General features: G+C 41.8%; 1 protein-coding gene and 1 long non-coding RNA gene across 4 annotated transcripts in view; one reads left to right on the plus strand and one right to left on the minus strand.

Moving 5' to 3' along the window:
* The window catches only part of KCND3 (potassium voltage-gated channel subfamily D member 3), a 503,489-nt gene extending 488,192 nt beyond the window's left edge, over positions 1-15,297 (plus strand). For 2 of the 3 annotated variants that reach the window (XM_053246959.1, XM_053246961.1), the window contains exons 5-8: positions 733-822; positions 6,042-6,098; positions 10,621-10,868; positions 13,276-15,297. In XM_053246959.1, the coding sequence (XP_053102934.1) occupies positions 733-822; positions 6,042-6,098; positions 10,621-10,868; positions 13,276-13,477 (597 nt within the window). In that variant the 3' untranslated portion in view covers positions 13,478-15,297. The remainder of the gene's footprint in view (positions 1-732; positions 823-6,041; positions 6,099-10,620; positions 10,869-13,275) is intronic. The other variant, XM_053246962.1, reaches the window with a different exon arrangement.
* LOC128323578 (uncharacterized) lies at positions 13,075-17,391 on the minus strand. The gene is made up of 2 exons (XR_008306358.1): positions 17,205-17,391; positions 13,075-13,784 (listed from the first exon to the last, which is right to left on the minus strand). It is a non-coding gene; the product is annotated as an uncharacterized LOC128323578 (long non-coding RNA).
* Between the last annotated feature and the right edge of the window lie 461 nt (positions 17,392-17,852).

Here is a 17,852-nt window from a genome sequence, read left to right on the forward strand (position 1 = left end):
ATTTATTTATTCATTCATTCATTCATTTAAAATATTTCTATACCACCCAAAACTTGTGTCTCTGGGTGGTTTACAATTAAAAATCATTTAAAACACTTGCTGATAGGCAGCTTCAAAGTAGAGGAAGATGAAGCACAAATGGTGCAAGAAAAAACTTTTAGGACTGAGGTGTGCAGACTGTTTTAGCATCTTAGCTTTCAGATTACCTTCACAAGTTTGCCTGACCTCCACAGCAAATCTATTCTATTCTATTCTATTCTATTCTATTCTATTCTATTCATGCATTTGTTTAGCCATCACCATAACAAAGATAAAATTTGACTCAAAAAAATAGGTGGTTAAAACAATGGCATTAAAAAATTGCAGGACACTCAAAAAATACAATTGTTGACTCGGAATAATGCAGCACAATTCTTACAGATTGTATCAGCTTGCCATGTACTGTACTTTGATGGCGAAACTAAAAAGCTGGCTACTTTTCTTGTAATCTAGAGCCTAGTGTCAGCTAATTAAAAAATTGCATAAAGACCTCCCTGGATAAACCATAAGCAATGGCCAAATATATACTTCATATCCCAAAGCAAAGCAAATTTAAGAACACTTGTGTTTAAAGATGTATATAAAGTTATTCCCCTTTCCCGCCCCCTTCTCTCTGTTGCCTTCTGAGTTATCGACATTGTTACCTTTCCCTCTGTGCCCAAGATCTCACAAATGCCTTTTCTTTCTGTTTAGGGGTCTATTGAAGATGAACACATCAGCAAATCCACTTCTCTAATTGAAAGTCAGCATCACCACCTGCTGCACTGCTTGGAAAAAACAACTGTAAGTAGCAATAGGAAACCTTCTAACTCTGCTTGAATCTCACACACCTAGGTGTGGGCTTCAATTGAAGAAGAGATGGGTATGCTACAGAGGACATCACACAAACACAAAGGTGTCTATACTGCAGTGGACCTGAAATATTGAACCTTAATCTCTGTGACCAACAATGATATGCTATTATGGATAAATCTTTTTATAGTAGCTTAAAATGGATGTTAGCTCACTTCAGGGTGGAAGGAAAGATTCTTTGTGATGTTTTGTTATGCAAGTTTACATTTTTATATCATCTTTATGACACAGCTAGTTCTTTTAAGCTAGAGTAGCTGGTCCATAGATGGACATCTGGCAAATTTTTGATGGACCACTTTTTGCTTTCTGGCTGATGGAATTCTTGCAAAAAATGCCCGACTAAATGAATTTTGATGTGATCCAGTATGGAAAAGTCCAATCTCAGGTTTATTTAACTTACAAATTTAGTTTAATTTCTGAGTATGCACACTTGCTCTGCAAATTTTAAATACGTTGGTGGACAACTGGTGATTCTAGTTAAAGAAAACAATGCAAGACTCTACGGATCTCTTAAGATGCAACTAATCTATATTCTGAGCATGCACTGTTGCCTAAGAACATAAGAAGTGCCATGCTGGATCAGACCAAGATAGTCCAGCATTTTTTGCAAGAATCCCAGCAACCTGCAAACACTAGATGTTTCTCTAGGGTTGTCCAGTGGTCCATCAGTGGACTATTATCTAACTTCTGCTCACTCACAGCTTAAAAAAAATAGCATTATGAAAAAGCTGGAATGCAAAGTATAAGTTTATATCACAAAGCATGATCATTCCTTTTGTTTTCCTCATGGTTATTTATATCAGTGTGCAATGAATATAATCATTTGGTGTCAAATGCAGCAAATAAAAGTTAAACCAAGCAATGAAGGAAGTGTCGCTTAAAATCAACAATAGTGACTCCTTGACCTTTAAGTACATTTTTTCCCCTGCAGTTGTAATGAGCTTAGGGCTGACCTTGGCTTGGAAATGAATCAAGTTCTTGACCTTTCATATTGCCAATGAATAATTTCACTGACATGGACAGTTCTCACCCAGGAATCTGATTCAAAAAATCCTGGGGTCCCTCCAAGAACAGGTTGGAGAGGTTAACCATTTAAATAAACAGATTTAAATTTTTAAGAGAGAAATTTCAAAAGGGCCTGAATACCTGGAAAACATGACTTTCCAGCACTTCCTGTTAATAGTCCATTTAAAATATGGATTCTCTAAAAGCATTATCAAACAAATGAAATCCACTCATTGTATAGTGAACATATGAAGCTGCCTTATACTTAGCCCATCTAGCTCACTGTTGTCTACTCTGACAGACAGCAGCTCTCCAAGGTTGTAGGTACAGAAATCTTTCCCAGCCCTGCCAGCTGAGATGCTATGTTGAATTAGAACTGTTAGAAACTAAACCTCAGAGCTTCTGTCACTAGCGATGGTCCCTTCCCATGATGTGTGTTGAGAATGATGTCTTGGCATATGATATCTCAGTCCTCTGTCACGTGCAGTCCATTTTATGCTCAGTGCAGAGGACTTTATGGCATCCTGGCATCTGTTCCAAAACTAGTATAAGAATATGCAGGAGGATACCAATAAACTTCCACCTGTCACAGGTTCAGGATGGTGCACCTTCAACAGATCTGTCACACTGATATCACATTCTACTGAATAGCCAGCAATGTTCTGAGCTGCATCTAGTATACAGAACAGATTTCCTGATGTACAAGAGGGCCAGATGGATTCTGCTCTAGGGCAGTTCCATTCACAAGATTTAGCTGAGGCCTCCTAAAGCATTCCAAGGATCTCTTTTAGACATTAATATATCATGTGCAATACATTGCAGCAAAATAAAGTTATGGTTTTTTTCATGACTCAGTTCAATGACCCCGCATTGAGTCAAACCATAAGATTATCATCAGAACTCCATCCATTTTGCACTCTGTCCTCAAACTCTTTTCTTTGGAAAGCTCCACCAACAATTTCAAAATGTGTTGCCTAACAAGATATTGCCACTGAGATTTAAAGGAAAAGATACTCAGGGCTTGCCTTTACTAGGAATTTGCTATGGGTCAGCATCAACTTGAGATGTTTGGCCCACAGTGTATACCTGATCTGCATCAGCTGCAGCTTGTTTTGGTAACATCTGGGAATTAGAGTCACATGAAAACTAGGCTGAAAACTATATTTATATTTATCTATCATTTTTATACCACCTGATATGTAAATCTCTAGGCGGTGTACAAATCCCAACATTAAAATCACAGGTTAAAATACATAAAACATGATTAAAACAATATAAAACAAATTATCAAAATAATTAAGATTCTAATTAAAAGCTTGCGAGAACAGGAAAGTCTTAAGGGTCTTCCTGAAAACAAACATAGAAGGAGATGCTCTTAGTTCAGCAGAGGACATATTCCAAAGCCCTGGGGCAGCCACAGAGAAAGCCCCTATACATTTTAGATGGTTACATTTCTCCATTTCAATTGACGATGTTACAAAAATGAGTGAATGGAAATCTTGTGGATAGGATATGACCGTTGCCCAGACCCAGCAAGGCAAATTCACATGGAAGCCGTCTTCCACACATGCAGCCAATGCTGATCTAGATGTGCATTCTCATATGCATCATATTGCTTATCTAGGTCCCATTGAATTGCTTGGATATATCTTTTGATGCATATTACGATGCATATCCTCATCCAAGAAGTATTAGACATGACTATCTGCTCAAAGCTGCATCAAGACTTGTTTTATAATCTCCCTCCCTGCCCCCTCTTGATTCAAGATATTCTAAAAAAAAGTCTTCAGGAAACAGAATAAGTTCCATTTAGAATAAGTTCCATTTGCATAACTTCTTAATTGAACAGAAATTCCATGTGCAAGAGGAATGGAAAATGTTTGACAACCCACCCCTTCGCTCTGCAGCCGCCACCCCACCCCCCGCAATCTGCTCCTATTCTTAAGTAGGGTGGAGGGTGCCCAAGGGGCTGTAGAAGGAAGTGCGGATAGGCAAAAATAACCCCTCCTTCCTTGAGCTAATGTTTATGGATACGATACAAACTTCTGTACTTGTGTTCTTAGGATACAACCCAGGGTTGTCAGTCTTTTGATGCCTGTGCTTCTGTGTGGGCATTGATGCAGACAACCAGAAGCACAGGAGCTATCCATGGAAGCTTTTCCCCCTGGGATATTCCATGTCAATTGTCACTGCAGACTGCACAGCCCAAGCAGATCTCAGCCTGCCAGCTGTAGGAACAGGTAGAGAAGACAATCACAGCCAGAGGCATGGCACACATAAACTGCAGAGACTGATGTGCTACCTGAGCATCTTCAACCCCGCCAAATAAATATTGCTAACAAGCCAAAAGTGTCGGCTCCATGATGAGAAGTAACAGAAAACTCAAAAGTTGCCTCTTCACAAATGTGCACGGATGTGCAATGGTTTAATTTCAAGTAAATGGAAACAACTCAGTGCTTCTCCCTAAACTGAAGGTTGAAGGGTACTATTCCTACACTATGTGTTAATACTTTAACTTGATGCATTAGAAGCCATCTTTCTAAAAATTAAGGAAAGGTGCAAGGTCGGTAAAGGGTTCTAAAATGTGAAATCCTGTCAACCATAATTGAGAGGCACTGTGCTGTAATCGTGGGCAGAGTGTTAGATGTAGACTGAGGAGACCTCCCCACTCAGCCTTGAAGAGCTCTGGGTCACCTTGCACAAATCACTTCGCTTACTGGGTTTTGTGAAGGTAACATGAGAGAACTTCATGCAAGGAGCCCTGAACACTGCTGAAAGATGCTACAAAAATGGTGGTAAAGAAACAGGAGCACTATTTACAGTAGCCCTTTTCAGTCAAGAAATGTGTGAAAAATCAACATGTGGAAAGAGGAGTAGAACTGCACCACTTGGTCCTGTCTCCAACCTCTCACAATCCATTAGGTCTTCTGGAGAGTGTCTATGCACTTAAGCTGTTCAGGAGACCCAATAGACACATGTAATTTGGGGCAGGGTTCACAGCTGATTGGTTAAGGAAAATTCCTGACCAATGTGGAACCATATTCTAAGTGATTGGAAATATATTTGCCATTTCTCTTCTCTCTGGCTAAGATCATAATGAGGAAAAAGCATTATGCCACATCAGGAAATGGGAAATTGTTTTTAAAATCAGGTGAAGCTCACTGTAAGCCCAACTGGCATTAAATGGCTGCTTGGTTCTTAGAAAAGGTGTGCTGCTGACCTAAACCATCCATCATTTCCAACACAGAGGTTGTCATTCAAAGACTGACATGCAGCATGTTTAGTGTATGCTTTTCAATGCACTCATCAAAACAGTTCAATCAGCTTTTGTGCTGAAAATGCATGTCTTTCCATCATACTTAACCTATTAATAAAACATCACACTAACAAAAGAAACCTCATCATAGCCTGTGAATTCTTGACACACCCAAGAGTCATTTTGTAATGTTACCAGGTTGCCAGTGGAATGAGGAATGATCCATGCATCAGAATTATCCACAGGTTTCAAAGGGCAATTCACCTTTCCTCAAATCAGAGATCATCTTTATGGTATCTCCTACTACCATTAAAATGCAGTGTTGATCACCCCCAGAGCCAGTGAATTAAGTGAAATAAAACCTGGAAAGAGTTGCTACTAAATGCAAAAATAAAAGGAACCATGTTAATGGAACCCCTGTTCATCTCTTTACTGCACATCAGTGGACAGCCCATACATTCTTTAGCAGCTCTATTTATATTCTAATCAACAAACTGACTTTCTAATCCAGTCTCTGGTTTGTGTTGCTTGGGTGCTCCCACTTGGGAGAACCTCAGATGATTTGTTATATCCTGGGCCATATGGCTCTCAAAGGAAGCCCAAGCCCCTTCCAGTATGATTGAAACTGGGTTTTATTGTATAAGGCAATGATATTGTTTGAATCAGAGCATTTGGATATATTTGGGGTTTGTTTGTTTTTAAAAGATGTACTTACCCCCCACCCCCCGCCCCACCCCCAAAAGGATTTCAAACTCATGAAGTTAAAGGAAAGGACTTGTTGCCCCTTCAAACTTCTGTGATGCCAGTTGGAATGCTGGGACTGAACTTTGGAATGCTGGAATGGACAATCAATGGTGTTTTTATCTTTTGTTGACATGTTGTCCTGTAGGGATTGTCCTATCTTGTGGATGATCCTCTGTTATCTGTACGAACTTCCACCTTCAAGGTATTTCCTTCTTAATTAAATCCCTTTACTGCAGTCTCTATGTCATGTTTTTGGTATTGTTTCCTTCCTTGTCAGTGACTTTTGGCAGACTGTGCATGTTGCAGCTCTTCTGCGATCTGATGGCTTTGAGTGCTGTTGAGAAAAAGAAAAAGAAAAAAAAACCCAAAACCCACCAGTAACTGCTTTATTTATTTATTTTTGCGCTTTCTAGCTCTACCAGGGAGGGTAACATTAAATGTGAATGTCAAGCATTATTTATGTGGCCATGGCAGTTCTATGTGCTGAAGTTTTATAACTTTTAGCTCAAGGTACAAGAAATTGTTTCCCCTGTGTTCTGCATTCCCCCCATCTGCCACCATTCCCCCCATCTGCCCCCATTCCCACCCCCGTCTGCCTATAATTGTTGTCAGGAGTATAGTGAGTTCGAAGGTGGATGCTCCTATCACCTGCATTCACAGCCCTGCTGCTGCCACCCACCCTCATTATTTACTTATTCATCAAGCTTGTATACTGCCCCAAACTTACATCTCATGCACACCCACTACTGCCACCTGCCTGCATGTGCACCTGCTGCCACCGACCTGCCTTTTTCAGCCAACACCTATCTGTTGAGACCAAGCGCAGCACTTGGCCCAAACTCCATGCCCTCTGCTGAAGTGATGTGCTGCCCCATGCCAGTGTAAGAATAGGCCTGCATTCAAGGAGCTTCCTGTTCCCAGTGGGATGGGGCAGTGACCTGACACTGGGCCTGAGCAAGGGGCCAGCAGGGAAGGGGATGGAAGGCCATGGAAGCCCCCACAGAGACCCACAGTTATGGGCTTTGGTCCAGTGGTGGCTACACCACTGATTGTTGTTCTAGGTTACATAGCATGACATTTCTAGTCTGGGGTGTCCTTCTTATGTGTTGGCAGTGGCATGGGGGAGATATAGATCCTATGCAGCAGCCTCAATATTGTAAAGCCTGGTACCATGTGGGCAGAACCAACTGCCTGAGGTTTTCCCATCCAGTTGATCTTGGCCAAGTGGCCCTTGCCTGGGAAGGGCCTGAATGATTGCCCCTCTCATACAATGCCAGGCTTTTAAACATTACAGCAAGAGCATAGGATGAAGCCTCAGGGAAATGTTCCTATACTACTCCAATGACATATGAAGGGCACCTTCAGTTTCCCAGAACCAGAATGCTAGGCTGAAGCTTTCCCATATATGGTCCCCCAATCTGAAAGACATAATGGTTTTTCTGTCAAAATTACAGTTCTCGACTATTCACATAGGTTGGTTGCAAAACATCCTTTCCCTGACCATGTCCTTTTCACTAACATTTGTCATTTTATCCACCATCATGCTGTAATTATATTAAATCCCATCTCAGCTGTTTAACTCAAATCAGGCATATCATATGATATTATGTTATCAAGATCCTTGTACTACAGTAACTGAATTTTCCAACTAGGTGATTGAATTGTCCCATGGGACATCTCACACAATGTGACATACTGGGATGTTGGACATTCACATTGTTGTGACTCACCCTCTTTTTTTATGCTTCTAAAGAATTTGGAAAGTGAAGAAATAATGGGCTTATACTTGTGTAACAAAATTTGGGCAAATTTTGCAGTTGCACAACTTTTGTGCATGCAGAGTTACTAGGCTGACAAACCGTTGCACAGTACATCAGCCATTCAAATAAAAATGTAGTGAAACATAAACAATGTTTACAAGGAATAAAATACTACACAATTGGTATTAAAATTACGCATGCCCGCTTAATCCCAACTATTACAAGGCAGCCCAAATAATTAAAATCATGCAGAGATTTTATAATGGTATGATGCATTAAATCCCACTTGTAGTGGAAAGGTACCTCATATATTGTAAGAATCAAAAGATGAAATGAAATAAAGATCCAGACTCGGTTACTGGAAAGTCTTCAAGGGAAGGAAGTTTCACAACAGTGGGGCACCTACCGAGAATATTTTTATTTGTGTCTCAGTGTTTTGAAAATGATACACAGATAAATATTCATGAGAGAGCGCACTCGGCAGATTACCTGCATATGGATTCTTGATAAGATACCCAGAAGTAGGAATCTAGTTCAAAGTCTAAGGTGGCTTCCATGGGCGTACCATTAATAAGACAATGGGAGACAAATGTGTCCTGGCCCACAGCCTCTGAGGGGCCCCCTAGGGTGGTCCCCAAGGGATGGTTGCCCTGGCCCTGCTCTCCAAGAGGCTCCAAGACCGAGTAGCCTGCCCCTGCTTGCTGCTGTGCTGCTCACTCTCTCTGTAGTTGCTGCAGCTGCAGGAGCAGCAGGCAGAGAGGCAGCAGCTCAGCTCAATGTTCTGGGGGTAGATCAGGGGGGGTGTGCGCGCGCGCGCGCGCAAGAACAGTTACACTCCCTATGAGTTTTGATCCCAACCGGCATTTCCTGGGCAGCAGCAGAGTCAAGAAAGGGTTAATACTCTCACACTCTCTCTCTCTCTCTGCTATTCCCGCCCTCTCCCCGAAGGAACTTCATGATTGGTTCTCCTGGGGTCTTGTGCTCCTCCTCCCCCCCCCCCCGCTCTGACTGCATTTTGGCAGAGGTTGGCTGTTCTGCTTGTCTTCCCCCAGGAAAGTAAAACCAAAAACCCTCTCCTTTGCTTAGCCAGTGTGTTTCTCTTCCGAAATAATATCAATTTGTGTGCATGTGATTCGTGTGTGAGAGAAAGAGTTTTACATGTGTGGTTTGCTTGAATGTGTGCTTTACTGGAGTGCTGGTTGTTTTTATAAAGTAGCCTTTTTCCAAAGTCCCCTTTTTGCAGACTTTTCTAGCATTTTTTGTATTTTGGACTTAAGAGAAGAGGATTTGCCCTATTTCATTTCCCTATGGTTCACCCCAACTTCCATTCCTCCTCCTGGAGTCCTGAGTTGGGGAGGAGAGCTGGTCTTGTGTCAGCAAGCATGAATTGTCTACTAAGCAGGATCCACCCTGGTTTATATTTGAATGGTAGACTACATTTGTGAGTACTGTAAGATATATCTATATATAGATATAGATAGATAGATATAGATAGATATATACACACACACACACACACACACACACACACACATATATATATATATATATATATATATATATATATATATATATATATATCAGCTTCAAAAGATGGAACAAAAATGTACAAATTAATTAGTCTACAAGTTAAGGCCCTTATTTAACACTCTGACTTTGGCAAGCAGCTAGTTTGGTTAATCTAAGGCATGTGTTAGCTCCAATCTCCAGGATATTTTGGAAGGAAATGGGAAGCCTACTGTGACTGACTATCTAATTATAGGGGCAACTAACACTCAGGAAATCAATATTTTACAGGATAAGAGCATGAAAGCAAAGATTAATTCAAATTTAAATAAACTTGTTTATTGAAAGTTGTTTATTTTTCTTATTATTATTTTAATTTTATAGGCCACTTTTAACCACCAATGGCAAAGACAATTGCTATTAAAACAGAAGGCAGACAAATAGAATTGCAAAATACACTTTTTCCCTTCCCTATTTATGGTGTGTGTGTTGTATCAATAGTGGCACATAATAATGCACATGCACACACACTGCCTTGATACTGCCGCCCAGAACAAAACTCATTCCGCTCACTGATGGAAAAATTGGCTCATAATTCTTGAGGGTTGGGGAAGAGTGGATCTAGCTAGCATCTTGGATTATTTTCTAAATTTAAACTGTGGTTTGCCTGGATATCCCTTCACCTGCCTTTTCCAAATGAAAAATACTGGGTTAAAAAAACAACAAACCACCAATTTACAACCCGACAAAAATTGTTAAGGTTGGAACAGAAGCTTCCTATGGAACCCACAGAAGGGGAGGAGAGCTGCTCTTGTGGTAGCAAGCATGAATGGCCCCCCTGTATTTCACAAAGCTGATTATGTTGTATTATTTGGTTCTGCTGTTGTTTACACCTTGTAACTGTAGTCTCCTGTCCTCTGTTAATCTGCTACACATTTGTCCAAATTTCACTCTGTTAATCTGTTACACATGTGTACATGTGCCCAAATTTCCAAAATCATCTTCTGCAGCAGAGACATGGGGCCAGGAGAAGGAGAGGAAGACAGTGAGGGGCCCATTTTAAAATCTTGTCTCTGGGCCCACTCCAACCTTGGTACGCCCCTGGTGGCTTCAGCCATTACCTGAAGCACTGCCAGCCAAATGCACAAGAGACTTTCACATTTGGCTGGTGGAACTTCCTGGTACTGTCCAAGAGCGCTCACACAGGGGAAATGTACAGGCTGTTGATGTAGATACAGATAATTTCCCCTGTGTAAAGGGTTATTTGCAAGATTAGTGGATTGCCACCAGCCAACCATGTCTTCAAGCAGAAATTCTGCTCTAGATTCTAAAGGCATAGCAAGAGAGAAGGCACAAAAGTTCTTCTCTAAAAGTTTTGGCCACTGGGTTGCTTTTTTGTTTGTTTTTTAAAAGTCACATTGCGCACTCACTGACATTTGTTGATGTTCTCCCCGGCAGAACCACGAGTTCATTGATGAGCAGATGTTTGAGCAGAACTGCATGGAGAGCTCAATGCAAAACTACCCATCCACTCGCAGCCCCTCGCTTTCAAGTCACCATGGCTTGTCCACCTCCTGTTGTTCTCGCCGCAGCAAGAAGACGACACACCTCCCAAATTCCAATGTGCCGGCTACCCGTCTGCGAAGCATGCAGGAGCTCAGCACCATACACATCCAGTGCAGTGAGCAGCCCTCGCTCACAACAAGGTACAACCAAAGGATTTCTATGCATGCAGTGCCAGCCCAACCAGAGAGATGTGTCTCTGGCACCAATACTCCAATAAGGTGTTGAGCTGGGATGAATTCTAGAAGAGTCCAGTTTGGTAGAGCTGAGAATGGACATGAAAATGTGCACAACATTTGGAATTCAATCCGGGCACCTTTATTGCATGGCAGAGGGAAGGGCATTGAACAAAGCAGCCTTTTGGACAGACAGCCCCCCCCACCTACCTCCCCCCCCCACACACACACACAATAAAGGAAAATGCCAAGAGGGCATCAGGACATCCATAGAAGATGGCATGACAGGCACATTCTTGGCACATCCCCTTTCTTATCATGTGACTCAGTAAGCTAGCATACATACCCCAAAGCTTTTAAATGGCTAACACGTGGCACTCAGCCATCTGAATTATCTACCATCTTCAGTGATACTGGCATGTTAAACGAGTCCAGTATACACATCACAATTTGCTAACTCCTGGAAAATGCCCCCAAACAAGGCAAACTTGACAGGTTTGCCATCTGGACCCATGCTGATAGTTTGTAAGCCCAGTTAAACATACCAAAATGCACTGTAAAATAAACGGTGAGGACCTCCCCACCCCCACCTTCTCATAGTCCTTGGAATGGTGTGAGTACTCCTGGGATTTGCAGTCTTTTCTAAGTCTGCTATTGCTGTAGACTAATTTTTAAAAACTACATTTCCAAGGAGCAGCCGCATCATTCCCAGGAATCCAGGGTAAGAAAATAAGTCATTTTAAAAGTCAAGTCACATAAGATGGCTGCTTGCTGCCTTGTGGTTGAGAGCAAAGCTAGAGGGTGAAAGCCTGTCACTTGCCCCCTGCCTGGTCCTGTAAGTAGTTGCTTACATTTTGCCCCATGCCCGATCCAAGAGTGGGGTGCACACACTGGTTCTGTGAGATTCCAAAGCCCATCCATGCCACTAGTGACGGCAGAGGGCTTCCAGGGCTACTAAGGATTATGTCCTCTCTGTAGCAATGCTTCTCCCACAGGGAATTATGGGAGAAGCCTTGCTATAGCAAGGATGCAGAACTTAGCAGCCACAGAGCCCTTTGTCCTTGCTAGCAGCATGGATGAGCTTTGAAGCACACATACCTCATTCTTGGATTGGCAGGGTACTGCACAGAAATTAAGCCAACCTTAGGGTGGAGGAATGGTGGGGTCTATTCGGCTTTTTTGAAGCTGTGGAGGACCTATTTGGCTTTGGTCTGATTTGCCTTGCTTTAGTCCCACTTTTAGCCACAACCAGGTGTCCTGCTACTCTGGGCGAAAGCAGGCCCAAAGTGGGCTGAAGCCAAATAGGCCTCTGAAGCTTCATACCTTCCCAATACAACTTCCAGAATGCAGAAAGTCTCTCTGCTAGCCTATCAGAGAATCTGCTTATTTCCTGCTGGGCTTGAAGAGGACTGTGACCCCTAGTATTATATACTCTTATGTGGCTCAGTCATTAAAATGCTAGGCTTAGCCCTTGTGATGTCTAGTTTTGGCTTCATTTATAACATCCTTTTTCTGCAGGGCTGCTCAACTTGGGCCATCCTGCAGATGTTGGCCTACAGCTCCCATAATCCCTGGCTACTGGCCACTGTGGGTGGGGATTATGGGAGTATTAGTCCAAAACCAGCTGGTGGGCCAAAGTTGAGCATGCCTGTTTTACTGAGATCAAATACTGCAAAAAATATCCAGACCTTGGAATGAATATCAGCTTTAGTCTTTGCATCTACTCCTCCTCTATTATTTGTTGTTATTATTTCTTGTTTACACAGTCAGACAGATGTTATTTACTGGTTTGTTTTATCCAGACATCGAGTCCTTCCCAAGGATCTGGGATGGCTGAATTTTATTATCAATATTGTTGTTGTTATTATTATAGATATTGTCATAGAATATAGGCTGTTCCCAGTAAAGTTGCTTTTTATAATTGGCTGATGGTGATTTCTGTGGCCCCTATGGTGTTGAGGTGCTCTTCAAGGTGTTTTGGAATTGCACCTAGGGCTCCAATTACCACTGGGATTATTTTGGTCTTCTGCCACAGCCTTTCAATTTAAATTTGTAGCTCTTTGTATTTTATTATTTTTTCTATTTCTTTTTCTTCTATTCTGCTAATTAAATAATAATAATAATAATAATAATAATAATAATAATAATAATAATAATAGAGCAGAAGCACAGATTGGAGCATTGTGGAAGAAATTTGTTTATTTCTGAATAACAAGATCTCTAAAGTTAAAGTGCCGCCCAAGATTTTATTATTACAATGAAAGTTGTAAGGTATGTTTGAATGAGATGTGAGTATTGAGATTTTCGTACTGATGGGAAGATCATTATGAAGGACTTTTTTAAAAAAAACAAACCACTGTATTTTGTCTTCTAGTCGTTCCAGCCTAAATATGAAATCAGATGATGGGCTGAGACCGAACTGCAAAGCCTCCCAAATCACAACAGCAATCATCAGCATCCCCACACCACCGGCTCTGACTCCAGAAGCCGAAAGCAGGCCTCCGCCCTCCAGCCCCAGCCGCTCTGTGAACATTACCACTGCTAGCAGCAACATTGTCAAGGTTTCTGCCTTGTAAGGCTGTGTTAGGAGGTGGCTTGGAAGGCCAACTTTTCTCTCCCTTTCCCCACCTCCATGTTCCTTCTTTGCTGCAAATTGTGCCTAGATGGATGGCTGGATGGACAGCTAGGCCAACCTGATCAACATCTAAGGATTAACAGTGGGGGCCTAATGGGGCAGCTTCCTTCAAACTCCCATTCATGCTGCAGAGTGAGCTCAGAAGAATCAGGAAGCTGGGGTGGATGGATCTCTCTTTGTTCGTAGACGAGAAGAAGTCTTGTTCCACGATATGGAGCATAGAATAGTTTCCAGATGGAAAAGAAGGCCTGTCATAGCAACAAGAAAGTCAATAAAGAAGCAGAATTATAACACTGTGTATCTCAGCACCTTTTTAAAGGTTTTTAATGGATAATATTTATTCATGAGGAAATTACTGAAAAAGGTGATAAAAATGGATATTGTGAATTTTTTTCTTCTTCATGCAGCAGGATCTTTAATCAACCAAAACTTCACATTTTCTTTTCTTTTATAGCTGAAGAAGCCACCTGTCACAGGAATTTAATTTACTTTCTTTTGTGTGTGCGTGCGTGTATGAGAGCGAGCAAGAGAATTACAAAACTGGCACACTTTAACTACAAAAGATCTGAGCACACTTTCCTGTTTCTGGGCTCAACCCTGCAAAGACTTACTGTTTGCATGGTCCACCAAATGCTTTAAGTAGCTCCTGTAGAATCAATGGTTCTACTCACTGTGCATCCTTTTCTGCATGAGTGTGTCTTTGCAGGCTTCAGCCTTTGGTACACAGTAGCAAACAGACACCTGCATGCAATCACACACACAAGTACAAATAACTGTTTCATTGTTGATGGCATTCTTTCTTAAGACAGTTTTGTAATTGCCTTTTAATTCAACACAAATTGCAGTTGCAAACAGTGTATTTGTCTGCTAATTATTGTCTGGGGGGGGTGAGTCATATTTGTGGGGAAAGGCAGGCTTGAGTAGTCCACCACAAATTTCTGCTCGTTATTATTTTATCACTGGCTTGTAAAGAGTGTGGCTAGATTACCAGCTGACTAGATTACCAGTTCTGTATTTTTAAACAGTTTTTTAAAAAAAACTAAGCCTGGGGGCATTTTATTTTTTAATCTTGTACACACACATTTCAAAGAGGGCAAAATCATTCAAAGCAACTGCTCCAGATGTTCGTAACAACTCCGTAATCTATGCCCATCCTTTCTTCTTTCTGTTTTATATGTGTTTCTTTGGTAGAAATGGAAGTGTCTCCCATTGTATATAGTAGCCAGATAGTCAGTGGATCCGTCCTGGGTAAGATTACTTCAGGAGCCTGCCATTTTGCATGGACTGTCTTTCTGTCTCATTTTGTAATACAGTCCTGTGGCTCTTTGTGACAGCTTCTGGGTTGCATCAGCTTGGCAGAGAAAGCAATTTAACAATATTTGACTTCCCCTTGTTAAAACATAAGTTCTTGTCAAAGAGGAGGATTGCTTCTAGATTTTGGGGGTCTACTTTATATTAGAGTACCATTCCTAATCAATTTATAAGACACTGTTAATAGATGGTTAAATATATGTTTCAAAATAGCTCGCCAATTGTTAAATATTGTTATACTGTTTAGAAAGTTTAGGACTGTGAATTATAACACCTATAAGGTTTTATACTCACATACTCATCATGTACTTGCTGTGGGTGCAATCCTGCAGGACCTCCATCCTTGCCAACAAGGCTTACATTAATACAGAGCTCTGTGAATTGTGCCCTACTGTTGTCACATAGTTCGTGCAATTTATTGACCTTTTTGGACATATAATTTTAACACATTTTGTGTCCCTTTTCTAAATATATTTGAAGCGATCCACATCATAATATCTTGCAGCTTTGCTTTCATTTTGGAAAACCAGCATACAATATAGCCCAGAAAATTCTGAATGGGAAATTGTTTGGTTGGAAAATTGGAGGGTTTTTTTGCAAACCCAAAATAATATTCAGAAATGAAGCAGTTCCACTGGAAAAGGTCATCTGTTCTCTTACCTTTTAACATTAAAGTTAAAGGCATCAAATGGCCCTTAAAGGTCCCCCAAAAAGTTCAAAGGAAAACCTGGCCCAGTTCTAACACCTTTTGGCCAGTCTAGAACTAAAGCTCTGTATGGCATAGGACCCACTACTAACTACCAACTAAATTCTTGGTTTATTCTGTTGTTTCAGAGCACACTGCTTCTCAAGCTTCCTAGTACCCCCCAAGATCCTTTCTGTTTTGATATACTGAACAAGGAACTACTGTGTGTTAGCCACATAGTCACTGAGTCCATAATGAGCCCTATGATGCAATCTCAGTTCATTCAGGATGATGGCCAACTGATTGGGCCAGCTGAAGTCCTGCGTAAACTACTACATCTTATCAGGGGCATAGTGACTATTGAGCAAGGGGGACAATTGGCCCCAGGGTCCCAAGGCTCCCCCTCGGCGAGGGAACCCCCTTGCCCCCTCCTGCACCCAGATGGTGAGCAAACTGGGAACATGAAGTACGCCCCTCTCCTCTCAGCCAGCATTTCATATTGGCTGGGGAGGAGTAGACTCCCCCCACCCCCCAACATTGATGTCTCCCCTGCATCTGAAGTCAGATGCAAGGTAGGCGGGGTCAGTGGCAAGAATGGGGCTGTTACAACCCCGGCAGAGTTTTATTTCCCATCAGCAGTTGGTGGAATCGCTGAAAGAGTACTCCTTTCTCTGGAAACGAGCTCCCTTTCAGCGATTCCACCAACCACTGACAGGGGAAATGAAACTCTGCCAGAGCTGTCACAGCTCTGTTCTCGGCACTGGCCCCGCCCCCTTGCTTCTGACATCAGACATAGGAGGTGTGGCTTGGATGGGGTGCTTTGCACGTGAGCAAAGGATCACCCAGGGGGCAGGGATGCCACCAGCCTGACTTTATCCCCTGGCTCCCGCCAAGCTCCTTGCGCCCCTGCATCCTATAATGGGTTCAGCATCCACCAGTGGCTGTGTGTTGTGGGAAATGGTTATTAATGTTAGACATGTTGTGAACGTGTTCACCATATTCAGTCTTATCAGCAAATCCCTGGTAAGCATCTGAAAAACTGCAGGATTCCAAGCAGCACAGGTTGAAAACCACTATTCCAGTAAAATGAGGCATGCCTTCATTTTCCCCCCAGGGTTAATCCAAGGATTCTCTTTCAATCCCAAGGTTTAGCCTTGGCACAAGGGAAGTACAATTGAAGATGGAAGTGCCTTTGTGTCTCTGTTAAGTAGTATTTCCCCATTGCTGAGTAATGACAACCTGGCTGCGCCACACATCTGGGTTTACAGATTTCGGACACCTCTGCATTTACAGACTAAGCACTCTGTGTAGTCCTTGGCTCCAAATCTTTCATTATCTCAATGGTGATCCTGTCTGAATTTAACAGAGCTGACCATTAGATGTTCTGTGATGCCTAATTCCAGTGAATTTAACAGAGCTGACTATTAGATTTATTCTGTGATGCCTAATTTAAACATTCCTTTGCTTCGTTTAACTTCATTATTCCTCATTATACCGTACTGATCAGCTCCCGCCTAGTCAATTTGAAGCTTGATCCTTCACCATCCTTACCATATTGTGTTGACGTTTACATCTTTGCAGAGGAAAGCTAAAAAGCAAAGTGTCTAATTGACACATGCAGTTCATTAGGAAAGATATGCTTTGTCTGATAGAAGGTAAAAAAGAGCCTGACCTTACTAAGCCACAGTCATGTCCTATTGTATCCAGCCTTTCCAAAGAAACCTTCCTCTAACCCCTGTCTCTTGAAGTCAATGCAGGGTTATGGCTCTAATTAATCCAAACAGCTGATGCGTTGCCACAGAAAATGGCCCTCTCTGTTTTCCTGCAGTGTGGCAGAGGTATCTCTTCTACGCAGGTCATCCCTTCCTCCTTTACCTCTGATCACCCAGTAGTGAGTGTGCCTTTATTTCAACAGTTGCACGTCATGATTCTTCCTTTCAGTATATGGCTGCAATAAATCAGAACACCAGAATGTGGAAATATATAGTTTGGTTTTAAAACTTGAAAATTACAATGAATAGTTCACACTATTTTGAAGTATTAGAATTTGGTATTTATTCCAAGCTTCAAAGTAATTTCTCTGAATCAGAACCACACACTTGCATTTAAAATGTCAGTGTTTGAGTGGAATACTTGCTCAGTGTCCTGTGATGGTCAAATGTTGTCATCTGCTTTCCAGCACATCTGTAATGCACTTAGGAGAGCAGGATACTGTATTTCCAAAGAGTTGACAAAACATGACAAGGATTTACAGATTGATCTTACAAGTTTCTGTACTAGTACAAGACAACTATAAGATCAAGACCCTTGTGTCTCAGGG

Source organism: Hemicordylus capensis, chromosome 4 (assembly GCF_027244095.1).
Source record: "Hemicordylus capensis ecotype Gifberg chromosome 4, rHemCap1.1.pri, whole genome shotgun sequence".
Classification (NCBI taxonomy): domain Eukaryota; kingdom Metazoa; phylum Chordata; class Lepidosauria; order Squamata; family Cordylidae; genus Hemicordylus; species Hemicordylus capensis.